This window comes from Ptychodera flava, chromosome 13 (genome assembly GCF_041260155.1).
Source record: "Ptychodera flava strain L36383 chromosome 13, AS_Pfla_20210202, whole genome shotgun sequence".
NCBI classification, from domain to species: Eukaryota; Metazoa; Hemichordata; class Enteropneusta; family Ptychoderidae; genus Ptychodera; species Ptychodera flava.
Genome location: NC_091940.1, coordinates 16,920,468 through 16,940,161, shown reverse-complemented (window position 1 = coordinate 16,940,161; position 19,694 = coordinate 16,920,468). Strand labels below are relative to the sequence as shown.

At 39.9% G+C, this 19,694-nt stretch overlaps 1 protein-coding gene across 1 annotated transcript; it reads left to right on the top strand.

The window, feature by feature from the left end:
- The first annotated feature begins 1,023 nt into the window (after positions 1 to 1,023).
- Positions 1,024 to 19,280, top strand: LOC139147608 (uncharacterized). The gene is made up of 5 exons (XM_070718758.1): positions 1,024 to 1,263; positions 7,033 to 7,806; positions 12,415 to 12,675; positions 15,276 to 15,320; positions 17,036 to 19,280. Exons 2-5 carry the CDS (start codon positions 7,749 to 7,751, stop codon positions 17,116 to 17,118), a joined length of 447 nt encoding a protein of 148 aa, XP_070574859.1. The 5' UTR covers positions 1,024 to 1,263; positions 7,033 to 7,748; the 3' UTR covers positions 17,119 to 19,280.
- Positions 19,281 to 19,694: the final 414 nt, after the last annotated feature.

Here is a 19,694-nt window from a genome sequence, read left to right as displayed (position 1 = left end):
TACTCAGTCTCTTAATATTCTAATCTGTTTTTATAGTTGTTTTTTGGATCAAAATCCAATTAGTGTCTTATAATCCTGTGGTGCCGGACGCTGCGGCTTGTACAATTCACATTGGGCCAATTATTTGTAAATGGTTTACCAATTCTTTGAGAGTCTATTTGTAGCTGTAAACTTTAATCCAACGAAACAAACAACAAGTCTGCTAAAACACCATCAGTAGTGGGGGATACCTCTACAAAAACAAGCCGCCCTTTTCACCGTCTGGTACTCCTAGATCACGCACGGCAGGTCTTGCCAGATAACCGCTGCGACTGATGTTTTTATACGAAATTTTGCAAATTGATGTTCAATGTTTCGTATAGTCTTTTCAATTTAATAAAAGCCATTTCGAAATGGTTGTCATAAGAGCGGCGACCGTTTGAAGCCTGTTCGCCTATCTGGAAAGAACAAACAGGCTTTTTTGCATGGATTTTCTGATAAGCGGTAGAAATTACCATTTCTCACTGTTAACGGCATTGATAAGTTGATTGGTTTCCACGTTGTTGTGTTCTTCACCTATACTCTCATCTGGACATTTTTCAAGTGTTTTATTTGAAATTATACCCGGAAATAATGTCAATGTGCGTCAATTGGCGGCTTCAGTATGAAGTGTAGCCTTTCGAAATCGAGAATTTCTATTCCTGGCCTGGATACGCCGGAAAATGCTCAGAGCTTATTACTTCAAACAGCTCTTCACGTCTCTCCACGTCAATTTTTAACACTTTAAGCAGCGATTTCACCCCTTTTCTTCGAAACGGAGCTTGTCACTCATCAGGGTTACCATGGTAACCGACGAACATCTCAGAGATGCAGATATTTGCATCCCTACTCTCGTCACAGTCTTTGTTTTCTGACCATCCATCACGTTTAATTAGCAAGAAACCCCATCAGTTTGTCAAGGAGGGGTTTCCATGGTATTAAGTCAACAACACATCAGCACATCGGTGATTGTCAAAATGAACGACGCTCTATTTCTGCTTGCAGATGTTGCGGCCATTATATTCTGGGCACGCATCGTCAAGGGCGCAGTCAGTGGCTGTTGGATGCTCTGCCCCCTACCCACCCTCACGCTCATCGATCACGTAAACCTGCATGTAATCGGATCACGTGGACGAACGTCAGGTAAGTGATCTGGTTTACTTCAGCGGAGGACATTCGTCTCGTCGAGATCTCCTCGGTGAACAGTCGTAGCCTTTGAGAGATACCGCTCGGTCACTATTAAAGGTAAGTACACTACATTTCAAAAACCGTTTGGCGTCTTTTTCAACTCTTGGCTCGCCGTCCTACTTTCCTGCTGACAAGTGGGAATTAAAATCGTAAACTTTGGCAGCAAATTGGTCCATCAGAAAGTGGGTATAATAACGAATTGGCCAAGCAGTTAGCGCTGACGGCGTACACACCTCTTAGTTCACAGTGAATTTGAACTGTCATTGGTTTAAATGCGCATCTTCACGTGTTCCATCTTTAACATATGTGACTTGTTCGCTTGATTGCTATTTAGAAAAGGGATATATATCTAATCTCCCGGCTTTAGGTCTGAGGATTCGATATAAGCTTTTCAACAGTCCCGGCTATACGTCCAGGCTCTACTGTCGCTCTTCTGAATTTCCCCGCCTTAACTATCCGTTTGGTGTCACTGTCCTCAATTACCGTGGCCAAATGTCGCCACAAGACTGTTTCATATTCAAGGTGCTAATGAGACCAACATCAATTCGCGGAACCGTGACGAAAATGCGGCCGTAGTGACGACAGTTTCCTATTTGCCACGTCGGCGACAACTTAGTACGGGAATGAAATAGAATCAGGAATTAACTGTCATTCTGACGGCGTGTCTCATAATCTTGCCATATTGATGTTATATGCATTTAATTTCAGCATGTTATGCATCACTGGACGTGAACAGGAAAGTTAACGCGTTATGATTTGACAATTTAGACGGCGTGAAAAGAATTCGTCGGTGATAAAACGATTGTTAAGCGATGACGTCATGCCTGAACATCTCAACAATAGAGTGTACGAATAAGTTTCGCTGTCGCAGAGAACATACGTTGGACACGTGTCCTTACAAAGTTCAGGGCTCATGGTGTTTAACAGCAATCTTTGCAAACGAATTCTCATCAGGTAGAGCAAGGTGTTGACATCCGGGCAATGTGTCAGACAACATTGACAGTCTTTAAAGTTGAGTGAAAAAAAGCGGGTTTCTCATTTTGAAGCCTGACATGAACACGGGCCGTTTATGAGATCGATGTTCAGTTCAAACACTTTGAAGAACTACCTCTGCATTCATTGCTATCCAGATCAAAGGTCAAGTTGTCACCTGCATGTCGGAGATGAATTTGGTGGATAGGGTTTCTTTAACTATTTCTGGAGGGGGATGAGGACAAAGAATCCTTGTGTGAAGAGCTACAAGAGACACACGCGACATTGAAATCTCAATGACATTTATTGGTTGGTTTAAATGTTTGTTTGTTTGCTGTCTGTTTTCACTTGTGCATATGCTTATCACCGAAAAATCAACGTTTTTTTTCGCCAGGGTAAATTAAGGAACATGTTTCAACGATAGTAAACTAATCGTCGTCCTCTTTGTTTCGCGCCGAACTTGACTTTGGTATAGTGTATATAACAACGGGAGATCTTATAAGGTTTCGGCTTGCCGTGGAAATTCAACCCTAAGCCCATATAATAATCATTTAACGCTTCTACGACTTGTTCTCTCCCTCGACAAAAGCGTAATGCTGTGTAATTGTGAGTCCTTGCCATAAATAATCCTTTAAATCCGAATCCGACAATCAAATAGGGAAAGCCAACCTGAAGCTGTCTCTACTTATTCTAACTTCTTCTTTTATGTATTAAACTTTCTTTTTGTTCAGCATTTTTTTGTTCGTGCGATTTGCTCATCATTGTTCCTATGTTGTACGTGTCCTCAATTCCCCAGTATTGCTATAATATGTGAATTATTGATCAGTAGAGTAATCTGTAAGGTCTGGCATCCCGAGTACCATAGCTCGAGTCTGGAAAAGTCCAAACTCCGGCCTTTAAACAAGACATCAAGATGCGCTAACATCTATAATACGTCTCTCTTGGTCGGTTATAAACATGATTTTACGTTCCAAGTGTAGCCAAGCAATCAGACTACCAACCTAAAAAACACATGTACGGGCATTCGAAGGCTTCCAGTTTCCTATAGCATTTACTGTCCGTCTGGTTCATCACGTATTCTAGATCATCATACAGTGTACGTAGCTTAGGACAGCAATAACCGCAACCTGATCTCCGACATATAAACTATCGGAGAACGTATTCTTTATTTTTCAATGAGACTAATCGTTCAATCAATGCCAGGTAACACATATTACCGCTTATTTGTTGGATGTTTTATTTGACTTGGACTGTGCTTATTGCAGCATAATTTGAGAAACGGGATAAATTGTTTATCTTTGGCTCGCAAAAACGTTACCATGAACCGCTCCATCAGAGATGAAACCAATGGACACCGTGCCACGAACGCAAATCGTTGCTCACGAGATGCGTGTCGAGAGTGGTCAAGATTGGTAGAATTAGATGCCAAATCCTTGGATAAATTCACGCACATCGGCCTAAATAAAGATCCGATGCCGACTGTTTAAGTTAATGTAAATGCTAAAACGATTTTACCTTGGACTTACAACTCCGCGATCACAGACACGTGTAAAGTCAGAAGCGATTCTATAATGAGCTTGGTGACGTCATCAGAACCCTGTTGTCCTCACCTCTAAATAGCTGAAGTAAGCACCAGTACAAATTACACATTTCTATAAGTTCAATAACTCCCTCAAAAAATGACCCAAGAGGGCAGAGGTACCTATTAGCCTTGTTTCGTAGGATATCAGGAAAAATGGGATTATCCGACAGTGAGAGTGCGTTGACGTCATACCGTGACAAACGATAGGCGCCAATACACATCAAAATAAGCATGGCTGCTGATAAAATTAGGTCTGCACAAATTAAATTGAATTTTTGGTTACATGTGGAATGTTACTCGAAATATCAGCACTTCTTTAAATCCTTCGGAACAGTATTTACCCATTGACACATTCTTCAAGCATTTAATAACGTTTATGTCAGCATGGAACGCAGAACATGAAGAGAATCACAGTCTTCATTTCTGCTGACGTTTTTCTCTCCAAAGATTGCAAAATACAGCTGCAAAGGCACTTACAGAAGGATTGGGATTAAAGTGATCGAGAGAGAGAGTGAGAAAGAGAGAGAGAGAGAGAGAGAGAGAGAGAGAGAGAGAGAGAGAGAGAGAGAGAGAGTATGTGTGACATACATACATACATACATACATACATACATACATACATACATACATACATACATACATACATACATACATACATACATACATACATACATACATACATACATACATACATATATACATACAAAAATACATTATACATTTACGTACATATATATGTACCATTTACATATGCTTTCAGAAACCTTATTCTGTTGTTGTCTTGACGCTTATTACGAGAAGTGTTTAAAATCAAAAGCTACCACATTCTGTTGTTGTCTTGACGCTTATTAAGAGAAGCGTTTTAAAATCAAAAGCTCAACCAGCTGGAGAAAAAAACTCGCTATGTAAATTCTTTGTACATATATTGGCTTTACATACAAGTAATATTGGAATTATATTTCTGATGTTACATTTACGTTCGTTTTATTGTACCTATGAACCGTCTGCTGTGAGTAACATACTTACTGTACAGGAAAACCATTTTGTTTATGTGCTTTCGCCCGTTGTCGGTCAGCTATGAAACTACCGAATTAACATCTCCACATACAAAAATGACTTCCCAACGTTTTCCACGCCGTCCGACTAAAATACATTACCTGAGATAAACTTGGCGTCGATATTGCGCCCTACATACGACGTCAAAATATTGACAACTGACGTCATCAACATCAAATTGTGCCGAAAGATTGAAGGCGGAAAATAGTTACCGATATCAATCATTAGTTTTCGATAAATATCGCAGAAAAAGATCATCTGCCATGGAAAATGTGACTTTACGAGAAATTTTTCAAGAGTTGGCGTTGGTACGTCATTATCTCGCCACATCTCACCACACAGGACGACAGGTGCGCGATCTACGATGTTTAAAATGTTGCATTTTACTGCTCGAAATCCACGCATCAAAGTTTAGATTTCCAGGCATCGAATGAAGATACACACAAAGTACAGTCTGTCAAAGGTAGACTTCACGTAACAACGAATCGGGACTTTGAATATCTCACTCTCGCAAAATCTCGTAATGAGCGCAATCAGTTTACTTCATTGATTGGTTGAAGTAAATACTATTGACAATTGAAACGTGAGGCAGCACAGAATTATGTTACCCTGTTGTTCTTTATATCATTGCAGAACAAAATTTTTAACGTGTTGCGGGGCTACCCTTAAATCATTGTACGTATGTATTTGAACCTTGGTAATAGAGAGGACTTCTCGGGGTTTCAACAGAACAAGAGTTCAGTACGCCCACGTTGACCTAAAATCATAAAAACGTTGAACTCTCCACTCGATGTAGTTAGAAAACGTTCCCTGTTTTGATTACTTCGTAATTTCAAGGTCATTATTGGAACCCTATTAACACGTTAATATACACAGACACAGACAGACAGACAGACAGACAGACAGACAGACAGACAGACAGACACATATATATATATATCTCATATATATAACATACACTTATGAATACTTACATATATAAAAAACGTTTATTTTTACATAAAAATCTCCATATACACATACGTACATAATCTCCCTCTTCATCTAGATAGCTAGCTAGCTAGCTAGCTAGATAGATAGATAAATAGATAGATAGATAGATAGATAGATAGATTTGCCTTGACGTACGGTTAACATTTAAAATTGGCCTTGTATGAATGTCTATTTCTCACCGAGGTTCTACCATTGTTTGGTGCTTACCTAGAATTTCATGTTTCCCAAATAAAAACGCTGTAGGCTCAATCTCAGCTTGATGTCGTGAAAGAGGAAATCATTAAAGTTTCTAGTGACAACATGACAAGTAGGAAGGACGGGGTGTCATTCAAAGGCCTGTAGTGAAACGCTCTAAAGATTGTTGGATAACTCCCATATTGTCATTTTGGTGAAGTCAACTAAAACTTAACAAGAACAACGTGAACGCAAAAGGAAACGAAACATGTATACCTACCTACCTACCTACAAACATACATACATACATACATACATACATACATACATACATACATACATACATACATACATACATACATACATACATACATACAGACAGACAGACAGACAGACAGACAGACAGACAGACAGACAGACAGACAGACAGACAGACAGACAGACAGACATAAATACATACATACATACATACATACATACATACATACATACATACATACATACATACATACATACATACATACATACATACATACATACATACATACATACATACATACATACATACATACATACATACATACATACATACATACATACATACATACACAAAAATGTGTGTGTCGATCTGAAAAGAAAACGAAATAAGGATGCTGGGCATTGAAACGTTTCTACACACAAAAACGAAGGAATTGGGTACTTTTAAGCGTTCGAAGGTGTCGTGTGATAGATGCCTTGATTAGCTATGATGATATGAATATTCATAGACTCCGGCTATACGCTTTTCCTTTTGGATAGGAGGCGTTAGCGGCGAAGCAATGAAATCGCCAACGATAGACGTTGATTGGATTTGAACGTCACCGAGAGTGGCGGCTGTACAGGGTCGCCTTAGAACGCCCTCCGCTGAAGCTTTATCATTCGGCGTGGCTGCGAGCCATTACATTATGCATCTTGTGCGCAGAATTCGAAAGTGTGAACGCCGTACAAACTTTGCCATCGACTCTCAGTGACATCGCACTAAATGCTCTCTGCTCTGTGTATTTTCGCAGAATTCCCGAAATCGACACGGCCTCCATTGCTGCAGCTCTCCGTCGGGTCTAATGTAAGTCGAATCGCCGAGGAACAGAGTAACGGTTGGATAATCCACACAGTCATAAACAACTTAAAGGATATACGCCTCAGAAAGGGACTAGACGGATTCAGTAGGTGTTTTAGCAACCTAAGCGATGTGAGAACGAGTACGAAATTTCCCACAGTACGGAGATTCCACATAAAGACCACGGAAAAGGATCTACGACTCGCCCTGAAACCCTGTCTGCCAGCAGTTGTCATTCCTTAACTCAGACGGAATCGTATATGTAACACCGAGCGAGTTGCTACCAGCTTATTTTTAAAACTCTCCCCCCCCCCAAAAAAAAGACAACACACAACAACACACAGACATCCCGTCGCGAAAATTACAAGGACATTCTGGAGAAGTACTCTTCTTGATATTGTGCTTGAGATAAAAAATCGCCCCTCTGGCAAGACAGCTCCGGGACTTGATTTTACACAGTACCAGAGCAAACTCGAGTTTGATAAAGGTGCCCTGTGCTGAAGTCAGTCTATACGCAAGAAAACCTGTGTTCCACATAACCAGCGTTCCAATCGCTTGCCATATCGCTTCCACGCTACCCTTTGGCTGACAATCGTTGAGAGACGTTTCCCAGGATTTGATTAACGCTAACAGTATACCAAGCACATGAAATAAGCCTTAGGACGAAGTATGTGGCCCGATCCAATTTTGCTGTTTACGGTTCTTCTTTTTCTGTCGGCGCAGAACGGTAAGTATCGCTTTATTCTCTCGTTTCATTGGACGCTGTCACTTCTTTCCTGTTAAATTTTGAAGAAGAAGCGCATCGTGTTCCAGTTATCACTTAATTTTGCCAGATCTTTCCAAGGTGGCGCTACTTGCAGTCTGAAGATGATTCGACTGATATTGTCTCCTATTGATCTGTTGTTCTTCTGTGGCAAATTTTACTCGGCGAAACAAGTCCTCCTTGGCAACGTTCCGAGCGTGACAAGGTGCTATGTCTCCGATCTTTGTTATTTGATTGTCTATATAACGATTAAAGCGCCTCTCTTGGAAAGGGACAGCTTCCCTTACACGGTGTAGCTATATTGTTCTCAGTTTATACATATTCAATTATCACTGTACAAGCCTTTATTTGCCATTGATTTTTAACGTTGTTACGAAACTTGTTTCTTTGGTTAAGGCCAAAGTAATTAAATTCTTTGTTTTGCGTCCCCAACCGCGTAGGTTTTTAAGATTTTCATAAAAAACACACACGGTGTATTTGAATAGGAAATTTAAGAACATAACGGCTTAGCTTTTCTGAACTAAAATTTTAATACCATTTTTTATTTGCTGCAATCAAGTACCATAGTGTTAATTTTCTTGTGTGTTTTTTTCAGCCGCTTAGACGCGTACCTTTTCCCATTTTGAGTGGATGCAACACAAAGAATTTAATTACTTTGGCCTAATTTCACCATGCGGCTTCCCCTTTAAATAGCGACAAGCGATTACTCCTGCGCGTTGTTGGCCATGGAGACCGGGCGCTCGTCAGCGCGTCTTTCAGTATAGCAGAGTGAGGCCCATACCCGCTGTTGATGTGAGAAACAACCATACACCGTAAAGCAAAGATATCAGGTTATTAGCTCTTCGGGTGATGCATTGACCACGTTAGAGTGACTGCCACCATGTAGCTAAAAAGCCACCTTACAGGGCAAATTCTGTTCCGGGACATGAGACAATGACAGATAATACTTCTGACATTGAATGGTGCTAATGACCTACCGAGCGTTCCCACAAGACCACTAAATGACTTGTCTTCGGATGGCACTGGTTTCAGTCAAATTTTATGTTCCATAACCCGAGAGAGGAGTGTCGACGAGTAAGTCCATTATCGCACACGAAGAAAAAAAGCGCATTGCGCTCAATGGATACACTAATAGATCTGCGTGCACCCATGCAAAGGAACGCATTATCGTGAACACATTGTCGAGGACACAGAGCACATAATGATTTAATCACACACGCACAAACATACATATCATCAGAGAACGAGCAGGATTCATGGAAGAGGGCTTAGGGAGAAAAATTGTCAATATTGACTATCGACAGCACCCTCTCCCTCCTCGAAATCAACTCAAATCATGGAAAACCATAGAATCCCTGTTATTGCCAAACAATTACGTAGTCCAAGGTGTGTGTGTGTGTGTGTGTATCGTTTCAAGGTTTATATATATATATATATATATATATATATATATATATATATATATATATATATATATATATATATATATATATATATATATATATATATATGTGTGTGTGTGTGTGTATGTCTGTGTGTGATTCGCTTCAGGACACAAAAACACTCACATGTATGTATAAATGATGCGTTTCAAGGTTTATACATACATATATATATATATATATATATATATATATATATATATATATATATATATATATATATATATATATATATATATATATATTGCTATGTCTGCACAAGTGAGCTCTTGATCAGCCATTAGTGAAGCATACTTCAATGGGGTTTGCCGTCGAACAGGGGTATAAACCTCACTGGCTCATATACGTAGAATTGTCGATGATCTGAGTGGCCATCTGATCAGATTTAAAGTATTGTTTTAAAGTAGACACCTAGATAACGGGTTTATTATTTATATATTTCTTTTAGATGCAACGTAATATCTGTTTCTTGTTTGTTTAAAAAAATAGTTGTGCAAGCTCTGATGGGAAATTTTGATATTGCATCCCCCTTGGTTCGCATTTTTTTCATGACCCTCATTTCCTCACGGATGCTCGTCCATAATTCCGCTCTTTTCCCCGACTTAGATACACGCATACGCGCATGGCACAACGTAGTCTGGCAGAAACCCTGCGATTCGCGTTCTCCCCTGTTGAACACGCGCGCCCTTCACAGACGCGACGCGAATCCCAGGGTCTGGGCGTTCTTGCAAGCGACCGGTCAGATTTCTGCCTGATCCGGGTACTTTATAGAACTCCACACACCCGTTAATCAAAACAAAAATGATAAGTAGCATAGCCAAATAAAATGAAAAATGAAAAATAAAAACATACCACGTATATAGGTCTACCGGCTACTAGTATATATTCTCTCCACCCAGTTAGATAGGTGTTTCTTTTGACGTCACTACCCTTATGAATATTCATACGCTTGCAAAAACGGACAGTCGCTGTGTCTGGCAGCGCGTGCTCGCAGCTGCACAACGTAGTCTTCGAATGCAGGCCCATCGTGGGCGCGCACAAAAAAAGGCACAGCGACTGTGGAGAGTCTAGGCACAACGTTCTCATGACAATCACACACAACACAATTGATGATAGACAGTAACCCTCGGAAAGAAATATAAATAAATCAAGGAACAACAAACAAATTGTGCGCATGTGCAAATGTCGCGATATATTCAGAGAAGAAAAATTGGAAACGAGGCGACCACGGAGAGATTGTGATCTTCCGAGATTTCAAACGCCCCAGAAGAAACAATTATTAAAATTCAGATCGTCAGGGTAAACCCCTTCGAAAACACTATTGTACTGAAGCAAAATGGGGACGATGCAAAATTTTCAATTATGGTCAAAATGATTTCGGGGGTAGAGCTCTGAACAAACCGTGGCATGGTGTTACACCGTGCTGTGATTGCATGACCTTTACGGGTAATCCCCATCGAAGACCCATCTTCCATAATACTTTTGACATTCAAAGATATACGAACCTATTCACATTAGCGGAGCCGTGGAGCCTGTTAACGCTCAAGTCCTGCCCACGCTATCTATTTAAACCGACTTTGCAGGTGTTTTGTCGTGGAGGAAACACATGACGCTAGAAGGAATCCGGCAAAATTTTTCTCTATACTCGTGATAAAATAGATGTAGCAAAAAAATCCCAGTCACCTCTGTACAGCGTTCTGTCATTTAAAAGAAAGCACATGCGTATTAACTACGCCTTTCGTCACGGTCTTGTGCGCAGCAGACTCTAGATGCATCCCTCGATGAAACCTAAGCGTAATAAACCTCACATATTTGCAGTTGGTTCACTCGCTTCTCCGCTGAAAAGAAAGTCTGCGGGTATGCTGCCCACTCGCGCATAGAACGTCGGAAACACCCCACTAGAACGTGGCGAACCGAACGATTACACAGGCATTTTATTACATTGCTATACTTACGCAGCGTGAAGAAGGCATTGACGAAAGGGCCTCGATGGTTTCAATATTCCTTCACAGATAGAGCTCTCTACAGCCTCTGGACAAAAACGGTCGCCGTTGACTTTCAAATTAAGTCGGTCTTTTGCTAAGAATCGTGGAAGCGACACTTTGTAAAACAGCGATTAACACTCTGCTTTCGAGGTCTAAATGGTCCTACACATAAGAATCGGACGGTTACAAAATGCGTAGAATTCAACAGCGCCATTGCTTTCATTTTTAAGAATATGCAAGTCGTCGAAATACCGACAGGCCAATCAGCGTGTAAATAATTGAATTCAACAATATACCAAAAAGTTGCATTTTGCTCCCCGGTGCGCATGCGAAGCATAACAGATTTTGAAGTCACCCCTAAGTGTTATTCATATGATACAGGTTCTTGTATTTTGACAATTTAAGCAGACGTAATAAATGTAGGACATTAATAGAAATCGTGTCTGCATCATTGAGATGTTTTTATCTTCTGCATGAGATAATAATCTTGAGTTAGATTATTAGGATTGTTTGGTTTGATTATGAAACGCTCGCCTACCAGGGTTTCGCCACCGTTGTCGAGCAAATTTTATCGAGACGTTGATAAAAATCTGACAGGCAAATGCGTCTATTCAGTAATTCGGTGCAGAAAGCAGAGAGTGCGAGGAATATTTACCCAGCCATGCATATAGTTAAAAAGTCACACTTGGGTCAAAGTTCAACCCTGCTTGTAGTGATGGAGAGCTGTAGACAGAGAAAAATGGGAGGATACCTTCAGCAGGTGAACAGATAGCCTATGGGGTCATGACCTCTACATTACAGTATTGACTGTCAAATTTATTGCTGTAGAAGGGAATTGATAGTTGCCTAGGGCCCTATTTGGCAAGACGCCTGTCAAAACAACATAAAAGACAACGATGCAGGTGCCAGGGATTAAAGTAACGCGAAACAAGATTTCGGTGATAAACTACCCTGTTAAAAGATTGCTGTCTTCCGTATGATGAATTCTACCGCAAAGCATCTCACAGGTCTCCATGGCAAAATAGTTTTTTCCCTTGCCGATTTTGCAAACAAAAAGGGGGAGGTCACAATTCAAACCAGACTGCGACAACATGTATTTCATCAAGATATGGTCTTTATATTGTTTTGTGTTTTGTTGTATGCAGAACGGTTGTGGAGCGCCTCGGCGAACGATGATGTCGGCAACGACGATGACGCCGAACTCATGCCGTCAGCCGCCAACCCACCGTCGCTGGATCACATGCCACCCCTGTACGGGGGTTCAGAAAATGGCGACAGGACTGGCGAAGATGTGCCTCCTCCAGGGGGAGGGCTGAACAACGATGGCACGACCACGTCCAGAATGGAGACTGAAGGAGTGCCCAGTACACCCGGTGGTAAAACCAATACTACCTCATCGAATTCAGGTACGCACTATCAAATCAGCTCGTTTTGAACAACTTTGAATATCCTTGGGTGAGACGAACTAACAAATACGTCATCATATGGCCCTTGATATTTACATAGATGTTCGTGATCGTCTATGCAAATTTATCCATGTTAATACGTACGCATCAAAGCCATCAAACATGGAATTCTGGTCATATTTACACACAATTCAACTGGAACAGGAAACTTTCCCAGCTAAGGAAACATCTTCATTTACAATTGAACCATGTGCTCAGTGGTATTTGCTTTAATCTCCCTTCAACCCTGACCCCGAAAGGGGGAATAGGGCACGAAGTGTAATTATATTCATTTTAAGTTGGCACGCGCCTCGAAATTGGAATAACTAAACTTTTGCCGAAAGTTTCCGCGGGGAAACCTTAAACCATTCTCTTTCGAAATCAGAAATAAAATCAGGGGTCACCGTGCTCAATTTTGAACTAGGCAAACAAATCACCGAATATTTACTGACACTTGAAATTCAAAATGGCTGCCATTCCTTTGTTAACTCAATGGGGGAAAAATAAATGCTCGATTTTCAAAAAAATAATAACCCGGTAAAAACTTTGGTTACCCCGCAACCTTCAAAATGAGCCCCCGCAATTTGTAGACCAGAAAAGGATTGTAAAAGTTTGAGAGTCTTAATATTTGTCGTCGAGGCGCATTGTATCTCTATGTCACATCTCAACAAATCAGTTCATTCTAATGTTTGCATAGAATTAAAGTTACGAACGCTGCTTTTCCAGTTCCATCGGCTGTCAAGTTGAGTTTAGATCGGGAATATCTGACTTGTTAACATCAACGCGTATTCAAACGCAAAGTAAGGATACGAATTGAAATTACAAGATCTACATACACTCTTATAGTGCTCTTCCGCAGTTTAATTTCTCGTACAACCAAAATTTATCCGTACCGAGAAACCAAACAGTTCTTAAAAAGATATTTTTCACTGTGTGCATATTCGTGAGCCTATCTGTGGTCAATTTAACTACAAAAAACTCAGAGTTTCAAAAGAGCTTCACACAATAAAAGACCTCTGATCTTCTGTCGCTAAACGTATACTTGGGTAATAAGCGTCTTTTTATACAAGCGTTAGCCCTCGAAGGTTTCAAAAGCATTACATAGCCGTTGAATTGTGAAAAGAGTGCCGTGAATAGAAATGTTTGATGAGGGTACGACATATTATCATTATTCTCGGTTGTTATGAATGGATCTTCTTTCATATTGCCTGTCGGGACTCTGTACTTTTATTGCTGTACACTGCCCCTTCAAGGCCAGACTTCTCTTTTAAATGTGTCTGTTGTTTTCATGAGTACAGCTCGTGATTAGTCCGTATATTGTGATGTGGCACAAATTGACGACGCCCAGGCGAGAAATTGTTTTCATGTACTAAGTTTGCGGCGCGATGCTCAATCGCACTCGGTTGACGTTTGTGCTGTATGTGTTCTTGACATTGCAGTTGTATAATCTAAAACATAGATGATAAAAACTTGTACAAAAATCTGCACAGTGCGTGCGAGAGTGAGGAAAATCAATCCCAAAAACTGTTCACTTTCACATTCTGGAGGTTTGGATTTTTTAATGTGACCCACACTTTGAGAGATCCTTCAATTTTTGTACAGAGACCTTTTTCACAGTTGAGTATTAAAATCAAATGATTCTTACGTACACGAAGCATCACCTTTAAAAGTATTACGCCATAAGCATCTCATTTTTAAAAACTTCGCATATCGTTGTCAAGGCAGAACAATTATTTGAAAGAATTTGGTGCCTGCGGTTACCAGTAGCACAACGAAGACTCAGATTTACTCGCTGTGTCATAGAATCGTGACTAAGGGTAGTCCAATTAAGTTATCTTTCCTCGCCGTACATGATATATGTCGACATTTTGACCGATAATTGCAAAAAGGAATACTTCAGAGAATGCTTTTACTTTTTGATCTATTGCCAAATGGCTATGCATTATTAAAAATTCATGATTCTTACTTAGGTTTGCAAATCACGTATATGCACTCAGATGCTTTTACTTTCAAATGGTGTTGAAATTCTATGAATAGTGTTCGAATAATATTTATCGAACGAACTATAGTACAATGCTAAATCCCATCCCTATAAAAGGCCAACATCCTAAGGGCAAAAGTAGTCTAATGATTGCAAGATGCATGGAACTTAAGTAACAGAGATTATTACTTTGTACTTGAAGTAATTTGTGTAATATTATTAACGCTCTGCTTTCCGCATGGAGCACTGTAATTTCCCACGATAACATTTGTATACATATATATATATATATATATATATATATATATATATATATATATATATATATATATATATATATATATATTTACACAAAATGAGAAACAAGATTGGTCTCATTACAAAGAACGTGAACAGACATTCTTATATCATCTATTCACATTATCTTAAAATTGAGAATAATAATAGCGTATTTTGGTTAGGAGGAGAGTGTGCTCCGTTATGGCCTTGTCCCTTGCGTAAGATATATCCGTTTCCTGTTTTAAGACAACAGGGATCCGTAATATTTCATTCATTGTTTTCTGAATTATGAATGTTACAGGTCAAGGCACTTTACAAGTTGAGGATAACGACGGTGACAAATCAGGTGGGTCAATAACCATCTACATGCGAGCTTATTTGTGAATTGTTCCCAGGGGTGTTATAATTCACGCTGACGCCCACACTTCGTGTGAGCCCCACATGCGAGCGGTGATGTAAATCGGCGAAATTTGTCACATACAAGCACCGAGACAATCTTAAGTCAAAGATTCGACGCAAGTTGTTGCACTTTGGGACTGTAAGATTGATTGATTCCTTCAAATGCCAGCGTCTTATGATCGATACAGCCTCTTAAGTATGCCCGATTGATCATGCTAGATCTCAAGTGATGTGCATTTTTTGGGGAATACGGCAGTTCTCAAGACAACATCACACAGCAGAGTCTAGCTTAGATAACCACGAGTTGCTTCTGATGCTGTGATGACTTGCGTACAGAAATGTCTCACTGAGCATGTTAACAGCAAGATGTCTCTACTGTGTTCGAAATAACTAACACCATGGAACGTCTAAATTCTTGAGGGCAATTTTCTTCCGGCTCACGCTGATTTGACTGCGTTAAGGTTTGTTTTCCATATTTCTGTTTCTTGCTCGGACCAGGAGTCGGACTCGTGGATAGTCACGACTTTAGACTAATGATGCCGTAAGATGATTGCTCATGTCCATTAACGAGCAAATATATCACGGAGATTTACTTTTACGTTTATATGGACTTTAAGAAGAAAATATACTTGTTTGATTTCTATAACAATATTAAGTAAAACCTTACTGAGTTATTTTATCACGTTCTTACAGGTTTTCCATAATAATTGTTTCAGTTACGCTCAGAATACGACTTTTGCAAACAATCAAAATTCACCAGCGAATATAATATCGCGGCTTCAGAATATATTTTAGTGTCGATTTATTGCCGCGACTGTCCATTTACACCAAAATGCAGCTGAATTTTTGGTCATACAAATTGTTTGCGCGGTAGGACACAGGGAAAAAAACACAAAACAAAACTGAAAAGTTAAATATATGGTTTGTCATATGCTATATGTCATTTACATTTCATAGTTTGATGTACTGAACATTTTTTAAACCAAATCAGCTATTACTTTTGACATATTTTCCATTATTTTTCTTTCGCTTTGTGAAATACTGTTTCTTTTTCTCTTGTCGAAATGACTACTGTTAAACGTGTCAACGCAGCCTGTATATGCGTCATTAACGACTTAATGGAAATCCGGGCTTAAGGATGGATAAAACTGAGAAAACGATTGTATATTTTTATATATCATGTATACTAAGCCAGGTCCGATCGCGCAGACACTTGTCAACCATGTTTGATATACAGTGACCTTGACGTTGTAATAAAATTTGGGGATTGTCATCATGGCTAGAGTCCGAGCAATTTCCACGTTAAAGCTAATCCTCAAAGTGATGTTTTGCACAGTTACATTACAAGGATGAGGTATTCCAAGTCTTAAACAAATAGTCCCAATGCTACTGCCACAAATATTATACATCACAATCATGTTTAGTAAGAATGGGTTCTCGATTGATTAGTTTCCAAAGGAGAGCTTCCAAATCATAGATTATATTCACTTTAATGAACGATGTCTAGGACTTTGACAATGTGAAGATCAGATCCGTGCTCTTTCATGTTATTACAATAAATATTCTCTCTCTCTCTCTCTCTCTCTCTCTCTCTCTCTCTCTCTCTCTCTCTCTCTCTCTCTCTCTCTCTCTCTCTCTCTCTCTCTCTCTCTCTCTCTCCAGGAGGTTTATCACCGACATCAGCACGCTTCTCGAGTCTGTTGTCAATCCTGTTTATTTGCACCATGCTTCCCCGCCTGCTCTAGTCACACTACGTTGGAACACAGCCAAATTGACAGGGTACATTGCACACGACACCGCTGTGTCCACAAAGTATGTGACTGGAACACTTGATCCACGGTAAACCCCTTCCAGCAGTTTTTGAACATTTGACGAACCAAGTGGCCGAGGCGAACCGAAACGGTTCAACGCCGTAGTTAAGAGTTCAAAAAGTGTAATGTGTGCGGAGAGGCATATACGCATCAACGGAGAGAGAACTCTAAACTATCGTCCGGAACGAGGATGTATTGATCCAGAGCTGATCATAATTGAGTTCAAGATTAACAATCGAACATACCCATGAATGTATCATATGCCGGATATCGAACGGCATTATGGGTCAAAGCCAAACATAGATGGACGGGAGTTTATGGAGATTCGCGGTATTACTCATAGCTTTAGATTTTGGGCCGTGCATCATGTCAATAGTACATAGACCTCTACCGTGTAATGTCAGTATGTCGTTTCGTTCGTTGTTCTTTTGTTAAGTACACATTTTCGGGTGTCATCACGTGATCACTACATCGGGCTTTCTTTATATTTCATCCTGGGAGAAGGGTTACGTCACATCCGGTTCCGTGGCTCTCCTCTACACCCATATAAAAAATCAGTTATTTTTAAGAAGTCAAGTTCCGCCTCTTACTCTTAGCCTCGTTACCGTTATTAAATGTCGATATTGTCGCCTGCTCTCATCTTTTTTATTTTCACCGAAAGCATAATTTTTCGCCAGGTAATTGAATTCCTGATTTGAACATTAACTATGTTGCTATGGAAACTGGGTACATTCATAAAGAAAATTGGTCTTCCTTGCTGACGTCACAACTTGAAAAGGAGAGAGAAAAAAACGTCACTGGCCATATATTGACTAACACATTAATGAAATAATATTCTTGAAAGACGTGTTACATTTCCTCAACCGTCATCAAAGGCTGCGATGTAGCATAACGTATGACTGGCAATCTTTTATGTTGATGTCAGAAAGTCTTTATAAAGTGCGCAGTCGATATTATACCGACACATTTTTTTTTGTGTTTGACACAAACTAAGAGCAACTGAGCTAGTGAGATGCATTTGAATTCGCTGCAAAGATGTCTAGAACATCTGTAAATCTACTGACTCAAACTGCAAACATTCACATCAATAGAGAGTTGTCGGTTACCGTACCACAAATGACGAAAACATTCGCTGGCTCGAAAACACTATGTTACTGTCGTTTTTCTCAACTGTATAGCGTAATTTCTTTGTTAAATGTACATGGTTTTCTCAACTGTGCGTACGGGGTATATATGTATATTTTGATCTGTCTGTTTAGTGTGTTTGTTTTTGTCGTCATTAGACAAAAAATATGGCAGCGAGTGATCGTGAGTAAGTAACAGAGAAAGCGATTGTTTTGAATAGAGAATTCCTAGTGTAGGGCTTTAATACTCGCAGAGAAACCACATTCCCAATTCAGTACGTATCGGTGTAAATTGCATGCAAATCTACACTAAATGAGATTTTGCAGATGTCATATATTGAAAGTGTTACGTTTCTGGAATATCATATTCGTCCATTTAATTTTTGTCTCAACCGAGACGTGTTCGTTTTCGGTGGTGTTTCACTGCAGATCTCGTCGAGGTACTGTTCCACCTCAAAAGCATGTATTATGTGTTTTTGTCGTACCAAAAGACACTCTGTTGAGACAGATGTGCTTGATACTCTCGATATTATTTTCAGGCGAGAGCAAAGTGTATCCAAACCAAAGATCATGTTTATACAAAGTGAATTATGTACAGGAAAATATGTATAGTGGATTCTGTCACTTTGAATTTAGCACTATGTCAAATCACTTCGTTTTATCAGCCTGCGTTACCTTGGAGTAATGCACTTTCATTTCGGTGGTATTGAGTGAAAAAAAATGAAATAACGGCTCCAACTATTATGGTATTTCGTGTGTGACACCTGAAACCCGGCTGCTCATTACCAGTGATCTCCGTCGCCATGGTTACGGCCAGGGTGAAGAAAAGTGTGGCAGGGGTAGGCATTTCTCGCCGCAAAGGAACGAATTATTTCACAGGAAGTTGAGATGGAGCAATACTCTGCCGAGCAGGGCGTTTCATTTTAAGAGACCATGCGAGGTGACAATAAATAGCTGAGATCCTAACGAGCACGAAGCTGTCTGAATGCCTTTTATTTCAGAGCGTTTTAGTTCAAACCTTTGGGAATGTAAGTTCAAGGAGACTGTGTCTGTCTGAATGGTTAGCAGTTATAAAAACCTTCCTGCCCATACTCGGTTGCGAGAATTCCCCGTAAAATCAGGGACATACCTGAGCGATTCGTTTTCCCCAACACAGTGTTTAAACGCTGGCATCACATCGGCGTTTACATGCGCATTAACACGTAGCTGTATGTTCGCAACTTGCAACGCGTCAACCATACTAGTGATGGGCATTCATGAATATAACCACGCCAAAATGTATCTGTGTGGTTGGGTTTTTTTTCGCTATTACTGCAACAAAAATATGTTAAATCTCCCACTTTTCGCGAGGATTTTAACTTTTATTCGTGCGTACCGATTTATACA

Excerpts from the sequence above, each read along its gene's own strand:
- LOC139147608 (XM_070718758.1), top strand. The coding sequence starts at position 7,749 with ATGTGGCCCGATCCAATTTTGCTGTTTACGGTTCTTCTTTTTCTGTCG. Across the intron at positions 7,807-12,414 it reads TTTTCTGTCGGCGCAGAACG|AACGGTTGTGGAGCGCCTCG; the intron begins GTAAGTATCGCT and ends TGTTGTATGCAG. Across the intron at positions 12,676-15,275 it reads TACTACCTCATCGAATTCAG|GTCAAGGCACTTTACAAGTT; the intron begins GTACGCACTATC and ends TGAATGTTACAG.